This window comes from Theropithecus gelada, chromosome 10, assembly GCF_003255815.1.
Source record: "Theropithecus gelada isolate Dixy chromosome 10, Tgel_1.0, whole genome shotgun sequence".
NCBI lineage: Eukaryota > Metazoa > Chordata > Mammalia > Primates > Cercopithecidae > Theropithecus > Theropithecus gelada.
Window position 1 is genome coordinate 58,261,629 of NC_037678.1, and position 27,819 is coordinate 58,289,447.

The following is a 27,819-nucleotide window of genomic DNA, read 5'->3' on the forward strand; positions in this document are numbered from 1 at the left end:
CACACACGCCACAGTCCACACACACCACATAGTCCACACACACATGCACACACACACACAGACCACACAGTCCACACACACCAAACATAAGCACACACACGCACTACACAGCCCACACACATGCACACAGACACACACCACACAGTCACACACACATGCACACACACATCAAACAGTTGACACACACCACACAGTCCACACACAAACACATACACATGCACCACACAGTCCACACACACATGCACACACCACACAGTCCACACATGCACAGACATGCACAACAGTCCACACAGGCACACACACACACCACAGTCACACACACACGCACACACGCACATACATACAGTCCACACAAGAACACACACACAGTCTACACATACGCACACACAATTCACACACACATACACACATATCAACACACATATATACACTCATGTGTACACATACACTCCACACACATGAATATACACACACAGTTCACACATATGCACACATAGTCCACAAACACACAGTGCACACACCCATACACACAGTCCACACATGCACACACAGATGTGCACACACATATGCACACACAGTCCACACATAACACATGCATGCACACACATACACAGTCCATACACATGCACACACATGGACACATACACACATCAGCACACACATACACAAACGTGTGCACACATACAGTCCACACATATACATGCACATACACACAATCCACACACACATACACACATGCACTAACATACACACAGTCACATACAAACATGCACACACACACACACACACGTGTATTCATAGAAATCCTGAATCCGACCTTGGATTCCTCAGAGGCATCCAGTTAGACCCAGAGAGGGCCATGTGCTGTAGGTAACAGCACAGCCTCTGAAGTCCTTCTGCCCAGGGTTCAGTCCCGGCTTGCCCACTTTTTAGCCATGTGACGTTGGCTGTGTTCGTTTACTTCTCTATGCTTTTGTTTCCTCATTTGTAGCATGGGGAACGTGATATTCCCCTAGGTTTGTTATGGGGACCCGGTGAATACTCATTTGTGTATGTGAAGTGCTTGGCGCATAGTAAGCACTGTATCAGTGTTCGTGAAATAAAAACTTTTCTGCATAGGAAAACTGTCGGAGCAGAGGACTTCCAGGCTCTGTCACAAGCAGACACTGCCGCATCTCATTTCTGCCATCACAGACTCCCAGGTGTCCCCAGGACTTGGTGAATTATTCCTGGAGATGGGGATAATTGTTAAGCCACATGGGTGCCCTTTCTCCCTCGGCCTCTCCTCCCTCGACCCCCGGGGAGACTGACCCCACAGCTCCTGGTCATTCAGTAGGAGGCTGGGGAAGTAGCTCCCAGCTCTGGGGCAGGATGAGCTGGGGGCTGTCAGCTCTATCATCTCCCCTCTGAGGTCAGCCGAGCACCTCCATTCTGCAGGTGAGGACGCTGAGGCTTAGAGAGGACAAGTGGCTTCCTGATGTCATCGCACTGCTTGCTGTGAAGCAGAGCCACGGGTTTATGGTCCAGGCTTGCTGGGCTACTCCGGCCAGTGCCGCACGTGTTGAGATGTCTGCTGGGGCTGCCGCTGCATTGGGGTGGGGAGTGGACGGGGAAGAAATATCCTTGGAGCCTTTGAGCCACCAGCCCAGGATGTACTCAAAACACTTCAGAGGACAACTTCACATAACCCCAATTCAGACCACTTCAAACTCCAGTGAGGAACGTGGGAACCCTGCTTACAGATGCTCAGAGCCTTTGACACGACCCATGTTGGGGCCAGGCCCTTTACCAGGGCTAAGCACCCAGGCTATTTATCGTCTGGCCAGTGCTGGGAGGCAGACACTATTATTTATTCCCATTTTATAGCTGAGGAAACTGAGGCTCAGAGAGGAAACTGCCTTGCCACGTTCACACAGGTTGGAAGGATCTATGCTGGATTTGCGCCCAGATCTTTCTGGTTCCAGAGCTGGAGGCGGTCTTGTCTTTGGGACATCCAGTTCAGGGGCTTGCCCTCTGCCTCAGGAGCACACAGTTCCTGGGCTTTGAAAAGGTGATGGGGTCGGGGAGCAGCCCGGGGCAGGGCAGCGGTCCTCGTGGGGCCACGCGACACTCCACCTAGTACAGCTGCAACTTGTTTGCTATCTCTGGTGTGTTTTCGCCTTGCGCTCCTCGCATGGCCCTCAGGCCTAAAAGCCCGCCAGCCAGCAGGCCTGGGGGAGTGAAGCCTGTTTTGTAGAAGATACAGAAGCCAGGAGAGGGGAGGTGACATGCCCAAGGTCACACAGTGATTGGATAGCAGGGGCAGGTGAGCACCTGCTGAGCTGACAACAGGCAGTGCCCAGCGGCTGCCTCCTCGCTCTAGCTGAGCTGACCACAAGCTTCCAGGCCTCAGCTGGAGCTGCAGCCTGATACTGGCTGTGTGGCTCCAAGACACGCAAGGAAGTGGGGTGGCAGGCTGACCTCAGCCAGCTGCTGCCCCCTCTCCTCTGAGGCTGGGACCGATGGGGCCCTTCCCTCCAGGAGGGGTTTCCAGGCCTCCTCTTTTCCCCTACCTCCCTGGGGAGGAGAACTGCCCGCCCCTCCAGATATGCTCCGGAGATGTCGGAGGGATGCCTAAATCTGCAGAGACACGTCCGCAACAAAATCTGCTCAGAGACAAACGAACATGTTGCTGATGTGACTCTCACTTGGTGAATGGCAGCAACAGAGTTCTGCACTTGGGTCTGTGCAATCGGGCACACCAGAGACCGCTGACCCCGCCCGCAGTACAGGGGACTGCATATGTACACAGGTACACATATGGCCACACCAGAGACCGCTGACCCCTGCCCGCAGTACGGGGGACTGCATATGTACACAGGTACACATGGGCACACCACAGACCGCTGACCCCCGCCCGCAGTATGGGGGACTGTGTGTGTACACAGGCACACATATGGCCAACCACAGACCGCTGACCCCCGCCCGCAGTATGGGGGACTGTGTGTGTACACAGGCACACATATGGCCACACCACAGACCGCTGACCCCCGCCCGCAGTACGGGGGACTGCATATGTACACAGGCACACATATGGGCACACCAGACACCACTGACCCCCGCCCGCAGTACGGGGGACTGCATATGTACACAGGCACACATATGGGCACACCACAGACCGCTGACCTCCGCCTGCAGTACGGGGGACTGTGTGTGTACACAGCAGGTATAAATGTGGGCACACCAGAGACCGCTGACCCCCGCCCGCAGTACGGGGGACTGCATATGTACACAGCAGGTACAAATATGGGCACACGACAAAACGCCCACACAGGATAAAGATGCAGGAAGAACAGGGCACTCCAACAGGTCTACATGCACAAACACATGTGCTCTATGACCCGCACACACAGCACACATGTACCAACATCCACAGACACACATACACACACATAGTCACTTACATGCATAAGCAAGATCAACACGGGCACCTCCTAGAGACACAGACCCACTCAATGAATACAAAGGAAAATAGACCCAGAACTCACACACAGAGACAAATGAACACACATATGTAAATGTGTTCCTGAAGGCATCACCCCACCCATACAACCTACATGGAAACTCACCATCACACAAGAACGCACACACCACACACACAGTGCTGAGTTGGCTTCGTAGTTAGCAAGACTTCCCTGAGAACTCCGTTTTCCCTAGGAAAGTCCCAAAGACACCAAGAAATGCAGTTATGTCTCCAACCACCGTCTCCAGGGATACAACGTCCCTTGCTGTCTCTCTGAACCTAGGCCCGAGGGGTTCACGAAGCGGCCGTGCTGGGCTGAATTGCTGGAGCTGGGCACCAAGGGGGAGCTCACCATCACGTCACTGCGCCAAGCGCCAAGCAGAGCCGCTGTGAGGCAGTGAGGGATGGAAGGGCCTGGGAGGAATAGCCGGGATTGACTTTTGCTGGAAATTGGCCCTTGCAGGCCTCCCTTCACCCGGAATGCCCGTGATCACTGCACCTGGGCACATGGGCTTCACCTGGCAACACCTGTGCTGGCCTGCAGGACCAACCTACCATTTTCTATCATTCTCCTCCCACCCCAAAGTTGAGTGCCAAAGATCTGTTCCTGGACCCAGGCACACCTGCCCCCACTGACACACCTGCCCCCACCTACCGTTGCCCATCGTCAACACCTGCACATTCTCAAATTCCAGGGTGGTGTAGGCTGGGTCCAGTGCAGCACTGTAGTCGGCCATGTCCATGTCGACGAGGGTTTTAGAGAGTCGCATTCTCCCTGCCTCCACGCCGCGGCCACCTGCCCTGCCCTGGGCGCCCACCCGGAAGGCCCCCGCCCTCCGCCCTCCCACTGCCTCCTCCCAGTGCCCTCTCTGCCTTCCTTTCAAACCGTCCTCTGGGAAGATCTGCTGGGAGTCTTGGCCTAGCCTCTGTGAAGGGGTGGAGGCTCTGCCGGGGAGGGGTGGGGGTTAATGGTTAATCGGTCCCCCGCCGGTGGATAGGCAGGGCGGGGCTGCAGGGATTTGGCTGTTTGTTGGTTTCTGGCTGACACCCGGGGTGCTAATTACAACTGTTGAGGCCCTAACTCACCGATGTTCAGTTATCAATTGTACAAGGCAGGCATCATGACTCATGGGCACTCATTTGACCCTTGACTCACCCACCCCTCCAAGCCATTGTCACCCCAAGTCAGGCATTCTAACTGATACTATCAGGCACTGACAGCCTACCTCTGAGATCCCCTAATTCAATAACTTCCCAAATCATTGACTTCTACCCTCAATGCTCTTGCGGAGATAAGGCTGCCCCATGGCCCATGATTTAGAAACCTAAATCCCAGGCCCCAGATGCCAATCTTCTGAAACCTTGTTCTGGGAGCTCCCTTCCAGTTCCCCTGCAGTTTCCCGGTTCCCCTGGGAGCAGAATGGACTGGAAGTTTGGGAGGGCCAGACTCACCTCCAATTCTCTGCTCCTGCTCCCTGTGATCCCACCCTGCCCTTCACCATCTCCCACAGCTCCCAGTGTTTCTGCCCAGGCCAACTCCATCTCGGATTTTCCCGTCACATTCTCCTGTTTCCCCCACCCCCACCCCCTCCCAGAGCAGGCAGATACCTGGATTTACATTCTGGCGCCTACCATCTACTAACTGGGACCTTGGGTAAATGATTCTCTCTGAGCCTCAGTTTCCTTCTCTGTAAAATGTACAATCAACCTCAAAGGGTGGTCTGAGAAGGAAATGAGATGGCATAAGTCACACGCCAAATGGGGCCTCATAGACCTCCATCCTCTTCCTCCTCCCTATCCCTGTTGTGTATCCCCCTTTCCATCCCTGTTTCTCTCCACCTGTCTCCTACCTTCAGAGTGGGCTTGGTGGGGGTATCGCCAGTGCAGTCACAGGCAGCCCAACCCTTAGAAAGTCCTGGTGCCTGGTTCATCATGACTTAAAATCCATCATGACTTTTGAACAAGGGGTTGTGCATTTTTGTTTTGGATGGGGCCCTGAAAACTACACAGCTGGTCCTGGCTGTCTGAAGCTCATGGTGCGCTCTGTTCTTCTCACTCCCTCCAGCCCTCATTGCCTTCTGTGCAGACATTTTCAAGGGCTGCCAATCAATCTGGGGAAGTAAAGTCTTGATGTAGAAGGCAGAGAGTGAGGGCAGAGGAAGGAAAGCCTGAGACTTGGGAGGCCTGGGAGCCTGTCCTCTGCTGCTGACTGGAAGGGCAGGTTGGAGGGACCCGGTGACACCTGTGAGCACGAGTGGGTGAATTAGTGGGAGCACCAATTAATGAGGGAGTGTGTGGGGGAATTAATGAGTGGGTGAATTAGGAGCGATTGAATTAGAGACAGGGTGAATTAATGAGTGAGTTGACTGAATGCATGAATTGAGTGAGTGAATGAACAAATGAGAGGGTAAATTACTGAGTAAGTGAGCAAATGGGTGGGCAAATTAATAAGTGAATGGGTGGGTGAATTAATGAGTGAGTGAATAAGCAAATGGGTGAGAGAATTAGAGTGGGTGAATTAACGAGTGAGAAAATGAGTGAATGTGTGGGTGAATTAATGAGTGAGCAAATCGGGAGTCAGGGCATGTGTTTGAGTGCTCTGAGGAGGCATCTCCATGTTCTTCCCACTGCTAGAAGCCCTTTCTCTGCCCTGCTTAGCTTTATTCTCCCCACTTGATCTGACCTCTGAAGCTGAGATGACTGGGAAGTGCTATATCCTGCAGGGAAAGGGGAGAAGGAGCAACTATTGTGGAGGACAAGAGAGGCTAGATTTGGTGTCAGGAGACCTGGGTTTAGGAACTGGCTCAGTCACTATTCCGATAACTTTATTTCCATCGTCTCTTCTCAGGGCTTCAATTTCTCCCTCTGTAAAATGGAAAAATGATCCTGGCTCAGCTTTCTGTTGGCCAGGACAAGACTCTGAGGCAGGGAGCAAGAGGCAGCCCCCCACAACCCACACTTTGAGATTTGATAAGGGGCTGAAAAAGACCATATACCAGTGGGTTCCTCCCATGCCTACCCCAGGAATATCTGATCTGGCTCCACCGGCCTTGGGGGCAGTGCAGAGGTGGACAGAAACGGAAGATCTGACTAAGGGGTAAACACAGAAGAGTTTACCCCTTAGTAAACTCTTACCAAGGGGTAAGAGTGGAGGGCAGCTCCGGGAGGAGCCTCCAGGAGCCGAGCCCAGGCCTCTGCCACCTGCCTGGCACCTATGGCAGGCCACAGGCACAGCTACGCCCCACACAACCCAGCAATCCATGGCCTCATCCACTCTGAGGCACACTTCCACATTGCTTAAAGGGAAATGTGATCAATGGCATGTCAGAATTTCACTGGTAACAAAAATAACAATGCGTTTTTCTATAGATGACATCTTAGATTCAATTAAATAAGGTCTACGATCAACCAGGATCAACCACACCATGCCACAGCCATGACCCGTTATATCCAAGAGCTTACTAGGTGGACAGCCTGCAGATGAAGAGCTATTAGATACACAAACCACGACATACCTGACTTACCAAATGCACAATCTGTATGACTGCCTAGGAGGCACGTTCTAGATTCTCATCCCACTACATTATAACCTGCCCCATAAGTAAATCTGTCCACTCATTACTGTAAATTGTATAATCTATTACATACATGATTCATTCCACCCTTAGCCAACGCCAAACAATATCTTCTAGATACACATTCCTTATATAAATGATGCACCACCTATAAGATCTGCTGGCTCTGTGACCTCAGGCAAGCTATTATTTCTTCTATTCTTATTGTTCATTGTTACCACATAGTTTATTTAAAGCAAGCTATGGCTCTCCTCCCACTGCCCAAGATGCCGAAAGGAAAGAAGGTCAAGGGAAAGAAGGTGGCTCTTGCCCCTGCTGTTGTGAAAAAACAGGAGGCCAAGAAAGTGGTGAATCCCCTGTTTGAGAAAAGGCCTAAGAATTTTGACATTGGACAGGACATCCAGCCCAAAAGAGACCTCACCCGCTTTGTGAAATGGCCCCGCTCTATCAGCAGAGAGCCATCCTCTGTAAGTCGCTGAAAGTGCCTCCTGCAATTAACCAGCTCACCCAGGCCCTGGACCACCAGACAGCTACTCAGCTGCTTAAGCTGGCCCACAAGTACAGACCAGAGACAAAGCAAGAGAAGAAGCAGAGGCTCTCGGCCCAGGCCGAGGAAGCTGCTGGCAAAGGGGACGTCTCCTCTAAGAGACCACCTGTCCTTCCAGCAGGAGTTAACACCGTCACCACCTTGGTGGAGAACAAGAAGGCTCAGCTGGTGGTGACTGCACACAACACGGATCCCATCAAGCTGGTTGTCTTCTTGTCTGCCCTGTGTTGTAAAATGGGAGTCTCTTACTGCATTATCAAGGGGAAGGCAAGACTGGGATGTCTAGTCCACAGGAAGACCTGGACCACTGTCACCACCACATAAGTGAACTCGGAAGACAAAGTCGCTTTGGCTAAGCTGGTGGAAGCTATCAGGACCAATTACAATGACAGATACGATGAGATCCACCGTCACTGGGGCGGCAATGTCCTGGGTCCCAAGTCTGTGGCTCATATCACCAAGCTCAAAAAGGCAAAGGCTAAAGAACTTGCCACTAACCTGGGTTAAATGTGCACTGTTGAGTTTTCTGTACATAAAAGTAATTAAAATACAAATTTTCCTTCAGCCAGCAAAAAACAAACAGACAGACAACAAGCTGTGATAATACAGCTGCCCAGAATCTTTGTGGATTACAGATGCAAAGTAGCCAGAGATGTGTCCTTGCACCCATAGTTCACTAACAGACAAGTCAGTTACATTTACTAAGTACAGAGAACTGAATACACATGACATTGCACATCCATCTTTTTGCTTTGCATTCCCATTTTAAACATATGTATGTTACAACTTTACATTTTAAATATGACTCCATGTATTTTGTGACAATGGCTAAGAAGGCAATGATCCCAGGCCCCTGAAAGAAGCACACATTGGTCTGCAATGCAGAATGTTTTCACTGGGGTACCAAACAAACACTTAACACACAACAGACAAAAAATCCTTAAAAATCAGATTAATACAATGTTCTTCATGTTAGATAAGCAGACAGAATGGGAAGTGGAAAGAGAGGACATTGGGGTGCTTTAAATGTACAGTATCTTGAGATCTTGAACGTTTCAGGCCAGGCGCTGTGGCTCACACCTGTAATCCTAGCACCTTGGGAGTCCAAGGCAGGCGGATCATCTGAAGTCAGGAGTTCAAGACTAGCCTATCCAACATGGAGAAACCCTGTCTCTACTAAAAATACAAAAATCAAAAATTAGCCAGGCATGGTGGCAAGCCCCTGCAATCCAGTCTACTTGGGAGGTTGAGGCAGGAGAATCGCTTGAACCCGGGAGGTAGAAGCTGCAGTGAGCCGAGATTGTGCCACTGCACTGCTGCCTAGGTGATAGAGCAAGACTCTGTCTTAAAAAAAAAAAAAAAGAATGTTTCATTCAAGGGATGAAGAGACGTTGGTTCATGGGTACAAAAATACAGTGAAATAGAAGGAATAAGATCTAGTTCTTATAGCACAGTAGGGCGATTATAGTTAACAATCATTTATTGTATATTTCAAAATAGCTAGAAGAGAAGATCTGAAATGTACCTAACACAAAGAAATGATAAATGTTTGAAGTGATGGATACCCTAAATACTTGGATTGATCATGACACATTGTATGCATGTATCAAAATACATGTGCTCGGGCCGGGTGCGGTGGCTCATGCCTGTAATCCCAGCACTTTGGGAGGCCAAGGCGGGTGGATCACGAGGTCAGGAGATCGAGACCATCCTGCCTAACACGGTGAAACCCTGTCTCTGCTAAAAATACAAAAAATTAGCTGGGTATGGTGGCGGGCGCCTGTAGTCCCAGTTACTCGGGAGGCTGAGGCAGTAGAATGGCGTGAACCCAGGAGGCGGAGCTTGCAAGTGAGCTGGGATGATGCCACTGCACTCCAACCTGGGCAACAGAGCGAGACTCTATCTCAAACAAACAAACAAACAAACAAACAAAAAACATGTGCTCCATACATATGTACAATTATTATGTATGAATTATAAAAAGAGTCATTCCCTTCCTCCAAGGGAATTTCTTTTAACTAATGGAAAAAAAGAAAGCAACTTCATAACGCCCTCTAATGAGGAAGAACATTATCCTGACAATGCTTAGGTATGAGCACATAATAAATACAGGAAGTCACAGAGCAAATGTCACAGTATTGGTTTGTTTGGTTTTTTTTTCTCTGCTTATAAAAAAATATTCAGCTTCTTCCTGTGGACTGAGTGGGTGTTAGCCTGTGGGTGTTGGTCTCTGGTGCCTGCATACCAGTGACTATATTCCCAGCCCAGGACCAGCTGTCTGTACAAGGTAAGTTTTAATTCGAACCTTGGTTACTCCTTCTGTAAAATGGGTCTAACTTGTAGTTTGTGGTGAAGATTAAATGAGAGAGTAGATAAGATTCTTAGCCCCCACTTCCCCCGACCTCTCTTTAGGGGAATAAACCACAGACCTTGTAGTCAGATAGATCTGGGTTAAAATCCAGGCAGTGCCAATGTACCAAACTCTGTGACCTCAACTTCTACCTTTCTCAGCCTTAGTTTCAGCACCAGAAAAATTGGGTTGATACCTTCTTTGTAGGGATGATTCAAGCATTAAGTGACCAGGTGTACGCACACAGTACAACAGTAGCAATTACTGTCATTGGTCATTGACTCCATGAACACTGGCCACATAATCAGTTGGAATCAGGACCCCTGCTCAGGACAGCTCCAGGTACCGCATGCCCAGCCATGAACAAGGTCTGGCCTCAATGCCATCAATTTAGCAGCCGTTCTTTACCTTGGCTCACTGGCTGTCAGGCCCCAACTCAAGAGGCAGCAGATTCCAGGGGATAGCAGGGGACCTTGGAACCCACCGAGAGACCCAATTGAGATGGGAAAGAGGGATTGCCCTGGTCAGCCTGCAGTCGGGGAGGCATGTGTAGGGAGCTCGTGCCTCTGCTGTGGACGGTGGTAAGGGAGCTGCCACTGTGAACCACATTGTTTTCCTTTTACATTATAATAAGGTCTAATGTTTACAGAGAAATTCTGTGCTAGTCCTGGTGCTAAAAACCTTCTACTCTTCTCATATTATCTGCCCATTGAGATACGGGCTATTGTCATCCCCATTTTAAAGATGACAAAATTGAGGCTCAGAGAGGTGAAGTGACTTGTCCAAAGCCACACAGCTCGTAAGGGAGGGGCTGTCGTTTGAACCCAAGTCTACCTCCAGAGCTTGAGGGCTTCACCCCTCTATGCACTGCCTGGATCATGACTCCTGGAATCCCAGAAAGGACTTCAGAATTCTAAGGCACTGGAGCTGCTGGTTTCACTGCCTCAGTCTTGCATGGGAACTCAAAGACCTGAGAGGTAAAGCACCTTATCCCTGGGCATAGGCAGGTTCGGGGGCATCCTCCACATGCCTGGCCACCCCAGGGCTGCCTGGCATCTTCTCTTCCCCTTGGTGCTCACCACACCACTATCTCCTATCTTTTCTTCCCCAACCACCACTCCGGGAGCGGTGCAGGAAAAACTGGGACTTATCAAGACAAAGAACAAAAGTCGTGGAGGAAAGAAGCCAAGAGCCATCTCCACTCTGGGGTAGGGCCCTTCAGTTTTGCCCCTTTGAAATTTCAAATTCCAGTTTGTGGACAAAGTCCTAACTATCTCACAATATAGGTCCCCAACCACTGACCAAACTCCAGTCCAGGCAGCCACCAGCTGGCCTGGTCTTGCTGCTTCCTTTAGCGGCTTCCAAGGTCCAGGGACATGGGGTCTGGGCCACCAAGAGGCTCTGCCAGGCCATCCCTGCAGCCACAGCCACCCCACCGGACCCCTGCCTCCCATCTGAGAGGACAGCCCTCTTCCTGGAGCTGGGATCTGACGCTTGCTGATATCAGTGGCAGATACCAGGTAGGTCCCCTCCCTTTCTCTTCTTTGAGCTCCTAAAATGCTACTCATACCACCCTCTGCACTCTGGGCGCAGGCCACCATGGCTTAATCAAATCAGGCACCCACAAAGCTTCAAGACTGGAAAAGATGCCTCGGCTAACCCACCCATTTGGTGGACAGAAACACTGAGGCCGTCAGGGGAGTGGCAGCTGGTCAACTGAACCATAGACTCGGGGACCACACCTGGGGCCCCTCACAGAGCCTCAGAGGGTGAAAGGGACTTGCTCAAAGCCACGCAGCGGTGATGGGTGAGCTTTGTCTTAACAACGAGCACTTTCTGCTTCATCACAGACCATGAGTGGCGTTGTGTTTGTTCACCCAATGATGGGTGGCCACTGGCTTGTCACAGGAGTATTTCCTAGAGGAAGATGAGGGAGCTTGGGGCTGAAGGCCAGCGGGTTTGGAAGGAAGCAACATTCATGTGGTTAACTGATAACTGGGCCCCATCCCTGGGCCTCCTTCCTCCCTCCCTGTCCTCATCCTGATTAAGACCAACTTACCCAGCTGCTAATCATTGCTGAGCCTGTTGATTTTGCCTTAAAAAATTAACTGGGCATGAGTTTGCGGTTTTCCTCACCCCTAACCCTGAAAAGGCCTGGGTGGGCAGGAGGCCTCCAGGGTTATGCAAGAGGCCGCTGGCCTCCCAACGTATATCCCACGGCCGCCTCGGCTACTCTCCAAAGAGGAGGCTTTGCTCAAGAGTCAACAGTCTGCTTGTTCCCCCTGTGCTGGGTCCTGAGCAAATTTGCTCTGTTACCAAAGAGAGATAAAGGCAGCTGGGGGAGAGCTTTCCAAACAGGGATGAGAAGCGGCAGCTTTGAGCTTGGGGTTCTAGAACTCTGCAGTGTCAGAGCCAGGAGAATCTTTAGGAGGATGTGGGTTGGGGCTTTTCAAGTTGGGTTCCAAGGCTCCCGGGAGCCGAGGGTATGCATCCACAGGCCCAGCTTCAACCGGCGACTCCCTTTTACATGCAATCTTAGTATTTTATTTGAGGGTTGGAAAACCACTGATCCACCCTCATCCCCTCATTGCACAGATGGGGAGACGGAGATCAGAGGGGGAAGTGACTTGTCCAAGGACAGAAGGTCACCGCGGGTATTCAGGGGCTCCAGCCAGCATGGGAATGAATGGGGGGCTCTCTATGGACCTGAGCAATGTCTTGAAGGACATTGGTGAAAAAGACAGCTCTGCAAATGCCTTGCCATGCCGTACTCCCCCTCCTCCCAGGGCTAGCTGGAAGCAGAGAGGTGCCTGAGAGCCACTGGAAGACCCAAATCCATGGAATCCCTGGCTGTGTGCCCCATGGGCCCTGTGAGGATGTGACCAGCAGCCATGCACTGCAAACCAGAGACTACATTATAATCTATCTCAGCCACGTCCTGTCTCTAGAGGAATCAGGCCCTGAAGAAAGATGCAGAGCCCTGCCCTGACTCTCTCAACCTCTCTGAGCCTCAGTTTCTTCACCTGTAAATTGGGAATTATAATAACTTCTAGGGTTGTCATGAAAATGAAATGAAGCGAAATATACACATTGATCATCATGGCCAATGGATATGCAGTTGTTTTAGGGGCTTTGCACGTGTTACTTCCTGGATCCTCCCAGCCACTCTGGGAGGTAGGCAATGTTTTCACTATCATTTTACACAGCAGAGGCACAGAGAGGTTGAGTCATATACCCATGCTCACACAGCTGATGAGAAACAAGAAGTAGAATTGGAACCTGGGCAGTCTGTCTCTAGAGTCCGTGCCTTTAACTCCAGGGCTATCCTTCCCTTCCAGGGATGCCAGTGAGAGATGGCCACGAGAAGGGCAGAGAGCAGGGCACTGTGGGAGATGCTGACTGCAAGGCTCTGGAGGTAGGGCAGAGAGTATGGTCTGGAGAATGATCAGGAAGGAAGCCAGGAGGACTTGGATCTGTGTGGGTGGGGCCTCTCTGCAGGCTGCCTCCTGCCAGGTGGCTTATGACATCTGGGTCGAGGGTGTTGCTGTCCTCCTGTTTATGTTCATCCCTCCTGTTTATGTTGCTGAATTTATCCACAGGGGTGACCTTGGGAATTAAATGCGGCCTTCCCGGCCCTTGTGGGGCCTGAAGGCTGATGGGAGCCGCTGCCTGACCCAGACTCTGGTTTGGGGAGTGAGGGCTGAGCCCGCATCCCAGAAGCCACCCTTGGTCTCCCCATCCTCTTGTTCTGAGGGGCCCCAGGGATTTGTCAGGTCACTAAGGTGAAGTGTTTGGAAGTCCTGAGGCTCAGGCCAGAGTTACTGCCCTGTATAGTTGTGCAGGTTGCTCACTGCACAAAGGTTCTCCATCCAAGAGGGTGAGTAGGGATGGAAATCTGGCCCCTGTTCCACTTGCCGAGCGAAGTGCCCATGAAACTCTGCCTGCCCAGAGTGGGATGCCTTTTTCTTATTTGCCCAAAGGCTTCATGTGAGCTGCTGGGTGCCCTGCCCCAGCTCTGGTTCCAGCCACTGTGTGTCCTTGGACAAGGTCATTTCCCTCCCTGGCCTTGGTTTCCCACTGGAGAAGTTTTGTCTAACAAAGCAGAGACTCAACCCTGAAGATGACACAGAATCATCTGAAACCTTTAAAATATACAGATGTTGGCCAAACACGATGGCTCACACCTGTAATCCTAGCACTTTGGGAGGCTGAGATGGGAGGATTACTTGAGCCCAGGAGTTTGAGACCAGCCTGGGCAACATAGAGAGATCCTGTGTCTATTTTTTAAAAAGATTTTTTAAAATTTAAGACAGATGCCCAGTCTCCATCACAGACCAATGATCGAACCTTGGGGTAGGGGTGGGGAGGTGCCAGGCATCTATATTTTTGTGCAGCCAATATTGAGACCCATGGTAGGGGGCTTGAAATTTGAAGCTGGAAAGCCTTCGATGGCATCCAAGTTCTATCACTTACTACAACTTACTAGTCAAAACTTCAACGAGGCTCAGTTTGCCCATCTGTAAAGTAAGAATGATGATCGTTTCCTCACAAAATCAAAATGCTAATTAAATGAGATAATGTTCAGACAGCGCTTGGCAGCGCGTTCCCCAGGTAGGGAGCTCCTGATTCTTGCTACCAAGACTATTATTGTTGTTATTGGCAATTTGACGTTGAAAAGACAAAGGGCCCTTCTAGGTTAAGTATTCAGTGACTTGAGGACAGACCTCCTCTGTTCCTTTGAGTCCATTTCTAGTACCTGGGTCTAAATCTTGGCTGCACACCTGTCATGTTATTGAGGTACGTGTTATTATTATGATTTAATATTTTACTTAATTTGTGAACATCTTTACATTTAGTTTTGAATTGGTGCTACATTCACACGGTTCAGAAAGAAAACATAGAAGGTGTATATTGAGAAGTCTGGCATCCACCTCTGTCTCCTGTTCACCAGTTCTCCCTGACTTCCTCACTATGGGAGACCACATCCCTTACAGATGTATCTACCAAGATTTCTTTATACAGACCAGACAGCACGTAAGATCATACATGAGTAGTTTCTGCTCTTACACTGTTCTGTATCTTGTTTGGTTCATTTAACATCACAACCTGGAGATCTTTCCACGGCAGCTGAGAGTAAGCTTTGAGGAAGGAAGGGTTGTTGTCTCCCATCACAGGTGAGGAAACGGAGGCTCAGAGAAGGAACATCATTTTCCCATTGAGCCAAGGCAGTGGTGTTAGAGCCATCTCCACCTGGCTGCAGAGCTGGCGTGTATGCCCCTGCACTGATATGGCCTTCCACGAAGCCCGGCCCAGAGAGCTTCGGAGTCTGGTTAAACCTCTCCCACGCAGGCCTGGCCTTCTCAGGACAAGAGATGGGGAGGGGGGCTGTCAGGGTCCTCACTGTGTCTGGACCCAGAAATCCCAAAGAGAGGAAGAAGTGTGGAACAAAGAATGTCCCAAGTCATCCAGATAGGGACCCAGTGGGAAGGTGTTCCCTGGATGGAACAGTGGAGGCCTGGTGGCTGTGCCCGCCAGCACTGGAGAACCTGCCAGGAACTCTCTGCCAGCCTCAGGTGGCGCGGGTGGCAGGGGAAGTCAGGAGGAGGATGAGAGGCAGGGAGGGAAGCATGGCCGATGAGACAGGCTCTGGGTGAGGGGACGGAGGGGACCCCACGCCTGGAGCTCAGGGAGGAGGATTTGGAGCTCAAGGTGGAAGTGGCGATGAGATTTTAACCAATTGTTGTCTGCTTAGGGAACGTCAGGGTTCCCTCTGGATTCTTGACCTGCTTCAGTTTGCTGACTCACTGACTTTGGGCAAGTCATTTTCCCTCTCCGTGCCTCTGTTTCCCCAACTGCAAAATGGGAGAGATTAGAGATCTGGTCCTTAGGCAGCCGTGGAGTACCCCTAAGACTCCACGGGGCTCCTCTCACCTTGTTGAGGTCATCTGGATCCTCCTTCTCTGATCAGAACGTCATTCACCCATGAGGGCCCTGGACGTTCCTGGGTTAGGGGATGAGGGTACAAATCCTCCACACTGCTCCCAGTCTGGAATCCTCCCCCTTGGTCCTGTGTCTCTCTCCTACCATCCCATCCTTCATTCCAGGCAGATGTGGAGTCAGGACCATACCTGGTGGGTCCCGGGGGAAGCCCTGGCCCCAGTCCGACATCCTCCTCCTGCTGCTATGGGGTCCCGCACAGTGCACAACCTCTTCATCCTTGACGGAGCTCCTGCTGGCCCCCCTCGGCACCCCAGACCCTGTGAGGGCCGCTGGGCAGAGTTAATCCCTTAATACTGGTCACAATGAGATTTCAGGGATGGTGGGAGGCGGTCTCCATGGAAACTGCAGACCTGTCCAGGACCCATGCAAGGAATTAGCCCCAGGGCTCTGCAAGGGGCTCCTGGAGAACCAACCCCAATAGGAATGGGAGACGCAGTGGTCTGGACTCCTGGGTCCTGCTCTGGCCCTCTTGTTGTCTCTCTGGAGGGCTTGGAAAAAACTGTAAATCTTGCATTGCTTCAGTATTCTGCTCAACTGGACAGAGCCATATTCACAGGAAGAGCCCTATCACCTTTCTGAGCCTGTTTCTCCATCCCCCTATTGGTGTTGTAATCAACCCAGTGGCTTTTCTAGAAGAGTGCAGGCTTCAGAGTCTGCCAGACGTGAGCCTGAAGCTCAGCTTTTCCCTGTAAGACTGTAAACTTAGCCGACGCATTTCACTTCTCTGAGCCTCAGCTTCCTCATCTGTATGATGGGCACAATAATAGCAACACGGCATCCCTTTTGTGCTGGCTGCGGGGTGGTAACACCCAGTGAATGTGAGTCTCCTCCTCACCTCTGACTGCCCTGCCCACACTGCACATTTGCCCTCCCCAGCCACCTGTAGCTTCCAGAACCCCGTGGTCTCAAGCAGAGAGCCATCACACTTCTTTCTTTGCCTTCTCATCCTCCAAGTCCCATCTTAGTCATCTTCCTCCGGGAAACAGAACGCCGGGGTCCTCCTCTGTCCCCCTACAGCCCCCAAAGCTTTACATCTTCATAGTTTAGTCAGATGGTAGTTAGACTGGTTGTCTGCCTCCTCCATTGGACTCTGTCCCATCTACTGTTGTATTCCCAGGACCCACTTGACATAAATAGGCTGGATGGATAACTGAGTGAATGAAGGAAGGAAATCGTCCATTGAAACATTCAACATTATTCAGCACCTTCTGCGTGCATCGTTGTGGGTGGTGGAGATGGCAGCAGTGAAGACCACGCAAAATATCCCCTCAGAGGGTTGCAGATGAGCAAATAAAAATACAGGATGCCTAGTCAAATGTGAATTTAAGATACACAAGGAATACTTTGTTAGTATGAGCGTGTCCCAAATAATGCATGGGACCTACTTATACTCTTAAAATGTGCTGTTCATCTCACACTCAGATGAAACTGGGTGTCCTGTGTTGTGTCGGGCAACCCTACACCCTCCCTCACAGAGTTTGCATTTTGGTGGAGAGGCGGGTTGCAGACATAAGCAGGTAAATAAATGAAAAACGAAATCAATTACAAACAGTGGTTAAGTGCAGTGAAGACGCACAGCACGATGTGATAGCACCTGGAGACGGGCAGGGGGCGATCCCCTGAGCTAGTGGCCTTTGCCTGCACAGGTCATTTTAGTTAGCTCCAATGAGGTGCCACTTTGCAAAAGTTCTTTGAGGATCTTAAAGGGCACGGTGGAGGCTGCTAAGTTTGAGAGAAGGACTCTGAGGAGGGCAAGGGGCGCGCCTGAGGGAGGGGGGCTGCTAAGTCTCACTTGATAGACTCCACAGTTTTGCAACTTGGATCTGGGCCTTCACAAACCTTCGCGAACCCGCAGCCCCACCCCTCGGGTCAGCCAATGTCTTCTGTGGGGCTGGGAGCCAGGGGAAGAGGCCAAAGGAACTGTGCAGAGAAGCGTGGCCACAGTTGGGAGCCCTGACACCCATTCCCGTCCCACCTCGTCCCGCGGTTGCCCCAGGGCGCAGGGCAGGGCAAGCACCGCGCTGAGCCGGAGGGCGTCCCGGAGGAGGCGGCCAAGACTCTCCGCAGTGCTGCGCTTTGCGCTTCCCGGGCTCCTCCTCGTGGCCAATGCAGGAACTGGTGTTCAGAAACTTAAATAGCCTTAGGGACTTCACAGCAATCCCGCCAATCACAGGCCCAGACGCACTGTGTCTCTCCAAATCCACAGGGGGCCTGCTCGGTTTGATCACCAATCACAGCTCATTGGGTTTAGTTACCTAGACGAGAATCTCCCCATCACACACCGCCAGCACATGGCCACTGCAGCAATCAGAACGTAAGATTTTAAAACCAATTCCCAGGGTGGCAGCTGCTGCCTTTCCACCACCTACTAAACTTCTGTTCCCAGCACCTTGCTCCAACGTACAGGGGTCTTTGAGGAAGGTTCCAGGCTTTGTGCTGCTTCCATGTTGGAAGCAGATGTTAGCATGTATGGCGTATTTATAATGATATTACTATCATTAAATGTCATCCCCATTATAAAAATTAAGATAGACAGGGCGGGATGGTGCATGCCTGTAATTCCAGCACTTTGGGAGGCCAAAGTGGGAGGATCACTGGAGCCCCGGAGTTGGAGGCTGCAGTGAGCCATGATCGCGCCACTGCACTCCAGCCTGGGTGATAGAGTGAGACTCTGTCTCAATTAAAAAAAAAAAAATTAATGTGTGGATGTAGGAGTGTGAAAAAATTATAACCTTTGGGTTAGACACACCTGGAGCCCATATACTATTTTTGTGAAGTAGGACGACTCACCTCCCCTTCTTCAGTCGTCCAAAGAGAATAATAGTCATATCTGTATGTCATATGTCATCACCCACCTTCTCTCAGTTATTCAAGCCAACATCTTGCAAGTCACAATCTTTGTGTTGTGTTTCTCATCCCTTCCAGTTCATCAGAAAATCCAGTTCTTGCCACCCTCCAAACAGAATCTAGATCTGTCATCTTTCCATCTCCACCCCAGCCAACCTTACACATCATCTCTGGAGGTCTGCAAAAGTCTTTTCACTTCTTCCTGTTTTTTTTTTTTTTTTTTTTTTTTAAACCTGCCAGGGTTGGGGAAGGGATCTCCCCCTCCCCCACCCTCGGCCTCCCCGCTGCCTGCCTCTGCCCCACCCCTTCACTTATTTTTCTACGGTGGCTTCCCTACCCCCTACTCTTCACTCAGGGGCCAAGGGTGATCTTGTACAAATGTACATTGGCTCAGATCCTCTTCTACTTAAATTTTTATGACTTCCTATGCATTTATAACAAAACTCATACAACTCCCGCTTTACACTGTGAGGCCATGCACGCCCTTGTTTTTATATCCCTCCATCCATCTCCAACCTCATTTCATTCCACTTGCCCCCGCCCCTATCAGCAGCAGGCGTACTAGCTGTTTTTAAAGTTTTTCTTTCCTGTCTTGGGGGCCTTTGCACATACTTTCCCCTCTGCCTGGAATACTTCTTTTTTTTCTTTTTTTAAGATGAAGTTTCGGTCGGGCGCGGTGGCTCACGCCTGTAATCCCAGCACTTTGGGAGGCCGAGGCGGGTGGATCACAAGGTCAGGAGATCGAGACCATGGTGAAACCCCGTCTCTACTAAAAATAGAAAAAATTAGCCGGGCGTGGTGGCGGGCGCCTGTAGTCCCAGCTACTCGGGAGGCTGAGGCAGGAGAATGGGGTGAACCCGGGAGGCGGAGCTTGCAGTGAGCCGAGATTGCGCCACTGCACTCCAGCCTGGGCGACAGACCGAGACTCCGTCTCAAAAAATAAATAAATAAATAAATAAATAAATAAATAAATAAATAAGATGAAGTTTCGCTCTTGTCACTCAGGCTGGAGTGCAATGGCACTATCTCGGCTTGCTGCAACCTCTGCCTCCTGGGTTCAAGCAATTCTCCTGCCTCAGCCTCCTGAGTAGCTGGGATTACAGGTGCCTGCCACCACGCCCAGCTAATTTTTTAGTTTTTAGTAGAGACGGGGTTTCACCATGTTGGCCAGGCTGGTCTCAAACTCCTGACTTCAGGCGATCCACCCTCCTCGGCCTCCCAAAGTGCTGGGATTACAGGCATGAGCCACCACACCCGGCCTGGAATACATTTTAATAAGTGTTTAATGGATATTTGTTGGATGAATGACTGAAAAGGTCTTTCAAGAGGAACTGATAGTAATGTAAACTTCAAGTGCTAGGTGCATAACAGGTATTCAATGAAAAGGATTCTATGCATATAGTAGAAATTTTGGAAAGTAAAATAAAAATTGAAGATTTAAAAATCATATGTGCTCCAACATTTAGAAAGGTTCAAACTCTTAAATTGCTAACCAGGGTTTCTTGACCTCAGCACTAATGACATTTGGGCTAGAGAATTCTTTCTCATGGGGACTGTCCCTTACAATGTCCCTGGCAGCATGTCTGGCCTCTAGCCACTAGATGTCAGCAGCACGTTCCCCTACCCTCAAGATGTGATAACCAAAACCATCTCCAGACTTTTATAAATGTCCCCTGGGGGTTGAAATTATCTCCACTGAGAACCACTGTGCTGGGCTTCTAGCCTTACAAGAAATTTTCTCTCAGTCATTCAATGCTTCTCAAATCTTGGTGTCCATAAAAATCATCTGGGGCCATGATTAAAAATTCAGATGCCGGCTGGGCGAGGTGGCTCACACCTGTAATCCCAGCACTTCGGGAGGCCGAGGTAGGCGGACCACTTGAGGTCAGGAGTTCGAGACCAGCCTGACCAACATGGTGAAACCTCGTCTCTACTAAAAATACAAAATTAGCTGAGCATGGTGGCACATGCCTGTAATCCCAGCTACTTAGGAGGCTGAGACAGGAGAATCACTTAAACACATGAGGCAGAGGTTGAGGTGAGCCGGGATCATGCCATTGCACTCCAGCCTGGTTAACAAGAACAAACCTCCGTCTCAAAAAAAAAAAAAAAAAAAAAATCAGATGGCGGCTGGACACGGTGGCTCACGCCTGTAATCCCAGCACTTTGGGAGGCGGTGGATCACCTGAGTTCAGGAGTTCAAGACCAGCCTGGCCAACATGGTGAAACCCTGTCTCTCCTTTAAAAAAAAAAAAAAAAAAATTAGCCAGGTGTGATGGTGCGTGCCTATAATCCCAGCTACTTGGGAGGCTGAGGCAGGAGAATCGCTTGAACCTGGGAGGTGGAGGTTACAGTGAGCAAAGATCGTGCCACTGCACTCCAGCCTGGGCGCCAGAGCAAGACCCTGTCTCAAAACAACAACAACAACAACAACAAAAATCAGATGTCGCGGGTCCTACCTGCAGGTGCCAGGACCAACAGTGGGCCTAATCATCAGATTTAATTAAAAAAAAATTTTTTTTTAATAAATAGAGGTGGGGTATGGTGGCTCATGCCTGTAATCCCAGCACTTTGGGAGGCCAAGGCAGGCCGATCACTGGAGACCAGGAGTTCAAGATCAGCCTGGCCAACATGGTGAAACCTCATCTCTACTAAAAGTACAAAAACTAGCTGGGTGTGGTGGTGCATGCCTATACTTTCAGCTACTTGGGAGGCTGGGGCAGGAGAATTGCTTGAACCCGGGAGGCAGAGGTTGCAGTGAGAAGAGATCAGGCCACTGCACTCCAGCCTGGGCGGCAGAGTGAGAATCCATAAATAAATAAACAAACAAACAAATAAATAAATAAAAATAGAGACGGGGGTCTTGCTATATTGTCCAGGCTGGTCTTGAACCCCAGCCTCAAGCAAATCCTCCCGCTTCACCCTCCCAAAGTGCTGGGATTAAAGGCATGAGCCACGGGGCACCTGGCCCAAGTGTTTAATGAGCTTCTGGATACTTCTGATACCAGGTGCCCTCAGACAGCACTTTGAAAACTCCTCAAGGAGGCCTCCCAATCACTGAATCACCAAGCCCTGTTTGAGTTTCCCTACCCGCCTGGACCCTCTCCTTGAATTCCTCTCCTTTCCAATTACCGTTCCCTAGATATCTTTTCAAAGTAGTGAGAGAACCAAACCCTAACTCAACCAAAGCCCAAATTGCCTCCTCTCCCTTCAGGGAATAGTAAAAACAAAACAAAACAAAACAACAACAACAAACAGATCACAGAGTTCAGCTGAAACCACTTAGGAAATACCAGCATCCCCCGCCTCCCCACCCAGAAGGACTCCTGAGTTGCAGCCTGAGAGAAGTGTCTGCTCATCAAAATAATGTTGTCAGACTGTGTTCTTTCTGGGGGATCATCGCACTCCCTTTTCTGGGAACAAGTGTTGGCCACTTGGTGGGGTGGACCATCATGCTCTAAGTCAGACAAATTCAATGAGTCATGACTCAGCCTCTCTCTCTAGACCCACCTTTTACACTCCCTTACTTATAGTCTCTCTGAGGGCTGTTCTCGACTATTCTATCGCTCTCCTTTTGGGCACATGATGGGATTACATTTTCTTGCTTCCTTTGAAATTACATGTGACCATGTGACTTGTTTCGGATAATGAGATGTGAGCAGAAACAACCTGAGTCACACCTGGGCAGAAGCTTTAAAGGAGGTCAGTGCTGCCCTTGTTGGGAAAGCAAGCGTAGATGTGAATCGTTCCACGACGCAGAGCGCCCCCTGCCGACCCATGCTGGGCGTGTACCGCAGGTGAGCAATTAACCCGCTGGTCAAACCACTGAGACTTGGGGTTTTTTTTGTGGTTGCAACCTAACTTCGCTTCACTTGACTGAACACAGTCTTTCCAAAGTTTCACTAATTTTTTAATGACCATTATGATTTTTTCATATCTGTAACATTTTTCTTACATCAACTCACTTCTTTTTACTTCAATTTATTTTAGAAAGAAATATTATTACTACCAAATGAAACAGTATCATAAGTAGAAAGCAATGAGAAAATTAACAGAATGAAAGAAATCCTTATATCAAATCCTGACTTAATACTATTTGCCTTTCAAAGCCTCTGGACCTTTGGTCTTTCTTTATTTAAAAAAAAAAAAGGGGGGGCCAGGGGCCAGGTGCGGTGGCTCATGCCTGTAATCCCAGCAATTTGGGAGGCCAAGGTGGGCGGATCACCTGAGGTCAGAAGTTTGAGACCAGCCTAACCAATATGAGGAAACCCCGTCTCTAGTAAAAATACAAAAATTAGCTGGGTGTGGTGGCACACGCCTGTAATCCCAGCTACTCAGGAGGCTGAGACAGGAGAATCGCTTGAACCTGGGAGGCGGAGGTTGCAGTGAGCTGAGATCACGCCATTGCACTCCAGCCTGGGCAACAAGAGTTAAACTCCATCTCAAAAAAAAAAAGGGAGCCAGGTGCAGTGGCTCATGCCTATAATCCCAGCACTTTGGGAGGCCGAGGTGGGCAGATCACTTGAGGTCAGGAGGTCAAGACCACCCTAGCCAACATGGTGATATCCCATCTCTACTTAAAATACAAACATTAGCTGGGCGTGGTGGCACATGCCTGTAATATCCCAGTTACTTGTGAGGCTGAAGCAGGAGAAGCCCTTGAACCCAGGAGGTGGAGGTTGCAGTGAGCTGAGATTGCACCACTGCACTCCAGCCTGGGGACAGAGTGAGACTCCATCTGAAAAAAAGAAAAGAAAAGAAAAGAAAAGAGGTCCCCAAGTACTTCTCAATCTTTTGGATCCTCAAAGCTGTCTAAGATTATCAGAATATTTGAAGGCAGCACAGTATTGAGGCTGAGTGCACCATTTCTGGAACCTGACATCCTGGGCTTGAATTCTGGTTCAGTCATGGACTAGCTGTGTGACCTTGGACAAGTTACTGAACTGCTCTGTGACTGTTTTCTTATTTGCAAAATAGTGACCATAATGATGTATGTGGCATTGGGTCGTGGTGGGGATTATTTGTGTTAATGTATAAAAAGGGCTTAGAAGTGTGCCTGGCACTTAGTGAGTGCTATGGAGGTATTACCTATAAAATGATGGCAGGACCCAGATCCAAATAGATTTGGAGAATTATTGTTTGTTTGAGACAGGGTCTCTGTCACTCAGGCTGGAGCGCAGTGGCATCATCACAGCTCACTGCAACCTCCAAGTCTCCAGGCTCAGATGATCCTCCTACCTTAGCCTTCAGAGTAGCTGGGACTACATGTGTGGACCACCAGCGCTGGCTAATTTTTCTATATTTTATAGATATGGGATTGCACCATGTTGCCCAGGCTGGTCTGGAACTCGGGTTCAAGCAATCTGCCCACCTCCCCAGTCTTCAAAGTGCTGGGATGACACCCCGCCCAGCCTGGAGAAATGTTTGAACTCCATGGAGAGAAATGAAAAATCCTCTGCATTGGTTAAAAATAAATCACCTGGACAGTGTAGATAGGAAAATGTACCTTAGCAGAAAGTGACTTAGCAAAGTTCTAGAGGTTTTACTTGGTGGCAGCTGCCCAAACCTCTAACCCAGTCGTAGATGTCATTAGAGAGAATGTAGTTCCCAGGTCAGAGAAGCTAAGAGGTCCTTGGTATTCTATTCCTAAAGACCACATATGGACAATTGTGTTTAGTTTTCATTTTAATATGAATGCTTACAATTTTCCTAGTATGGCAGAGGATGAGAAAGCTACGTCACTTAGGCCGGATGCAGTGGCAGGACTCATGCCTGTAATCCCAGCATTTTGGGAGGCTGAGGCAGGCGGATCATGAGGTCAAGAGATCGAGATCATGCTGGCCAACATGGTGAAACTCTGTCTCTACTAAAAATACAAAAATTAGCCAGGTGTGGTGGCACGCACCTGTAATCCCAGCTACTTGGGAGGCTGAGGCAGAAGAATCGCCTGAACCTGGGAGGTGGAGGTTGCAGTGAGCCGAAATCTCACCACTGCACTCCAGCTTGGGCAACAGAGCGAGACTCTGTCTCAAAAAAAAAAAGAAAGAAAAAAAGAGATTATCCAGGTGTGATGGCACATGCCTGTAATTTCAACTACTTGGGAGGCTGAAGCAGGAGAATCACTTGAACCCTGCAGGCAAAGGTTGCAGTGAGCCAAGACTGCACTAATGCACTCCAGCCTGGGTGACAGAGCAAGACTATGCTTCCAAAACAAACCAAAACAAACAAACAAACAAAAACACACAATAAGAGACCACCTCACACCCACTAGGATGGATATTACAAAACAACAACAAAACGGACAATAGCAAGTGATGGTGAGGATGTGGAGAAATTATAACCCTTTGACATTCCTACCACTGCTGGTGGGAACCTAAAATAGTGCAGCTTCTATGGGAAGCAATATGGCAGTTTCTTAAAAAATGAAAAATAGGGTTGGGCGCGGTGGCTCTGCCTGTAATCTCAGCACTTTGGGAGGCCGAGGCGGGCAGATCACGAGTTCAGGAGATCGAAACCATCCTGGCTAACACTGTGAAACCCCGTCTCTACTAAAAATACAAAAAATTAGCCGGGCGCGGTGGTGGGCGCCTGTAGTCCCAGTTACTCAGGAGGCTGAGGCAGGAGAATGGCGTGAACCCGGGAGGCGGAGCTTGCAGTGAGCCGAGATCGCGCCACTGCACTCCAGCCTGGGCGACAGCGCGAGACTCCGTCTCAAAAAATAAAAAATAAAAAATAAATAAATAAATAAATAAAAATAAAAATAAAAAAATTAGCCAGGTGTGGTGGTGGGTGCCTGTAGTCCCAGCTACTCGGGAGGCTGAGGTGGGAGAATGGTGTGAACCTGGGAGGCGAAGCTCGTGGTGAGTGGAGATCGCGCCACTGCACTCCAGCCTGGGCGACAGAGCAAGACACCGTCTCAAAATAATAATAAAAAAAAATTAAAAATAGAGCTACCATATGATCCAGCAATTGTACTTCCAAGTATATACCCAAAAGAACCAAAAGTAGCATCTGGAAGAGAGATTTGTATACTCAAACTCATAGCAGCATTATTCACAATAGCCAAAAGGTAGAAGCAACCCTAGTGTCAATCAGTGGATGAACGGATCAATAAAATGTGGCATATGCACACAATGGAATATTATTCAACCTTAAAAAGGATGGAGGCCGGGCGCGGTGGCTCAAGCCTGTAATCCCAGCACTTTGGGAGGCCGAGATGGGCGGATCACGAGGTCAGGAGATCGAGACCATCCTGGCTAACACGGTGAAACCCCGTCTCTACTAAGAAATACAAAAAATAGCCGGGCGAGGTGGCGGCCGCCTGTAGTCCCACCTACTCGGGAGGCTGAGGCCGGAGAATGGCGTGAACCCGGGAGGCGGAGCTTGCAGTGAGCTGAGATCCGGCCACTGCACTCCAGCCTGGGCTACAGAGCGAGACTCCGTCTCAAAAAAAAAAAAAAAAAAAAAAAAAAAATGTGCCACTTGATGAGATATTACATGTAAACTAGAAATACTGAAGGAAAACATAATGTTATTAAAACACAAACATTTCTTAGTGCTTTTGAAAACCTTTNCAAAAAAAAAAAAAAAAAAAAAAAAAAAAAAGGATGGAAATTCTGACACATTGTACAACATGGATGGATCTTGAGGGCATTACGCTAGGGGAAAAGCTAGTCACAAAGAACAAATACTGTGTGATTCCACTAGCCTGCAGGAAAGTAGTCAAATTCATAGAGACAGAAAGTAGAAGGGGTTTGCCAGGGACTGGGAGGAAAGCGGAGCTATTTCCTCTTCTTTCTTTTCTTTTCTTTTTCTTTTTTTTTTTTGAGACGGAGTCCCTCTCTATCGCCCAGGCTGGAGTGCAGTGGTGCGATCTCAGCTCACTGCGACCTCTGCCTCCCTGCCTCAGCCTCCCGAGTAGCTGGGATTATAGGCACACACCACCACGCCCAGTTAATTTTTTTGGTCTAATAGAGACGAGATTTCTCCATGTTGGCCTCCCAAGGGGAGCTATTTTCTAATGAGTACAGTTTCAGTGTGGGAAGATGAAAAAAGTTCAGGTGATGGACAGTAGTGATGGGTGTATTACAAAGTGAATATATTTAATGTCTCCAAACTGTGCATTTAAAAATAGTTGGCTGGGCGCGGTGGCTCACACCTGTAATCCCAGCAATTTGGGAGGCCGCGGTCCGTGGGTCACCTGAGGTCCGGGGTTCAGGACCAGCCTGGCCAACATGGTAAAACCTGTCTCTACTAAAAATACAAAAATTAGCTGGGTGTGGTGGCATGTGCCTGTAATCCCAGCTACTCAGGAGGCTGAGGCAGGAGAATCGCTTGAACCCTGGAGGCAGTGGTTGCAATGAGCCAAGATGGCGCCATTGCACTCCAGCCTGGGTGACAAGAGTGAAACTCTGTCTCAAAAATAAATAAATAAATAAATAAATAAATAAAAAGGAAGAAAAATGGTTAAGGGCCAGGTGTGGTGGTTCACGCTTGTAATCCCAGCACTTTGTGAGGCTGAGGTGGGTGGGTCACCTAAGGTCAGGAGTTCAAGACCAGCCTGGCCAACATGGTGAAACCCCATCTTTACTAAAAATACAAAAATTAGCTGGGCATGGTAGCAGGTGCCTGTAATACCAGCTACTTGGGAGGCTGAGGCAGGAGGTTTGCTTGAACCTGGGAGGTGGAGGTCGTAGTGAGCCAAGATCGCGCTACTGCACTCCAGCCTGGGTGACAAAGCAAGACTCTTTCTCAAAAAACAAAAGAAAAAAAGAAAAAAAGAAAAAAAAATCATCAAGCTTCATTAAAATCTAAAAGAAGATATTTAAAAAGAGACTGAAAATACAAGTTACAGACTGACAAAGGTATTTTCCACTAATATAACCAAGAAAGGATTAGTATCAAGAATAAATAATTCCAGCACTGCATCGAGAATGGATTATTTCAGGGAATGGATGTGTTGATCACACTGTAGTGCATGTAGTGCAATGTTTAAAAA

The 27,819-nt window shown here is 49.4% G+C and overlaps 1 protein-coding gene and 1 pseudogene across 4 annotated transcripts in view; one reads left to right on the plus strand and one right to left on the minus strand.

Moving 5' to 3' along the window:
• The window catches only part of HNF4A (hepatocyte nuclear factor 4 alpha), a 77,021-nt gene that overhangs the window by 25,025 nt on the left and 24,177 nt on the right, over positions 1-27,819 (minus strand). For 2 of the 4 annotated variants that reach the window (XM_025399230.1, XM_025399229.1), the window contains exon 1: positions 4,158-4,383. The exons of the other annotated variants lie outside the window; for them this stretch is intronic. In XM_025399230.1, the coding sequence (XP_025255015.1) occupies positions 4,158-4,272 (115 nt within the window). In that variant the 5' untranslated portion in view covers positions 4,273-4,383. Of the gene's footprint in view, positions 1-4,157; positions 4,384-27,819 lie in introns of those variants that run through there. 4 annotated transcript variants of the gene reach the window in all.
• On the plus strand, positions 7,344-8,131 carry LOC112632967 (annotated as a pseudogene).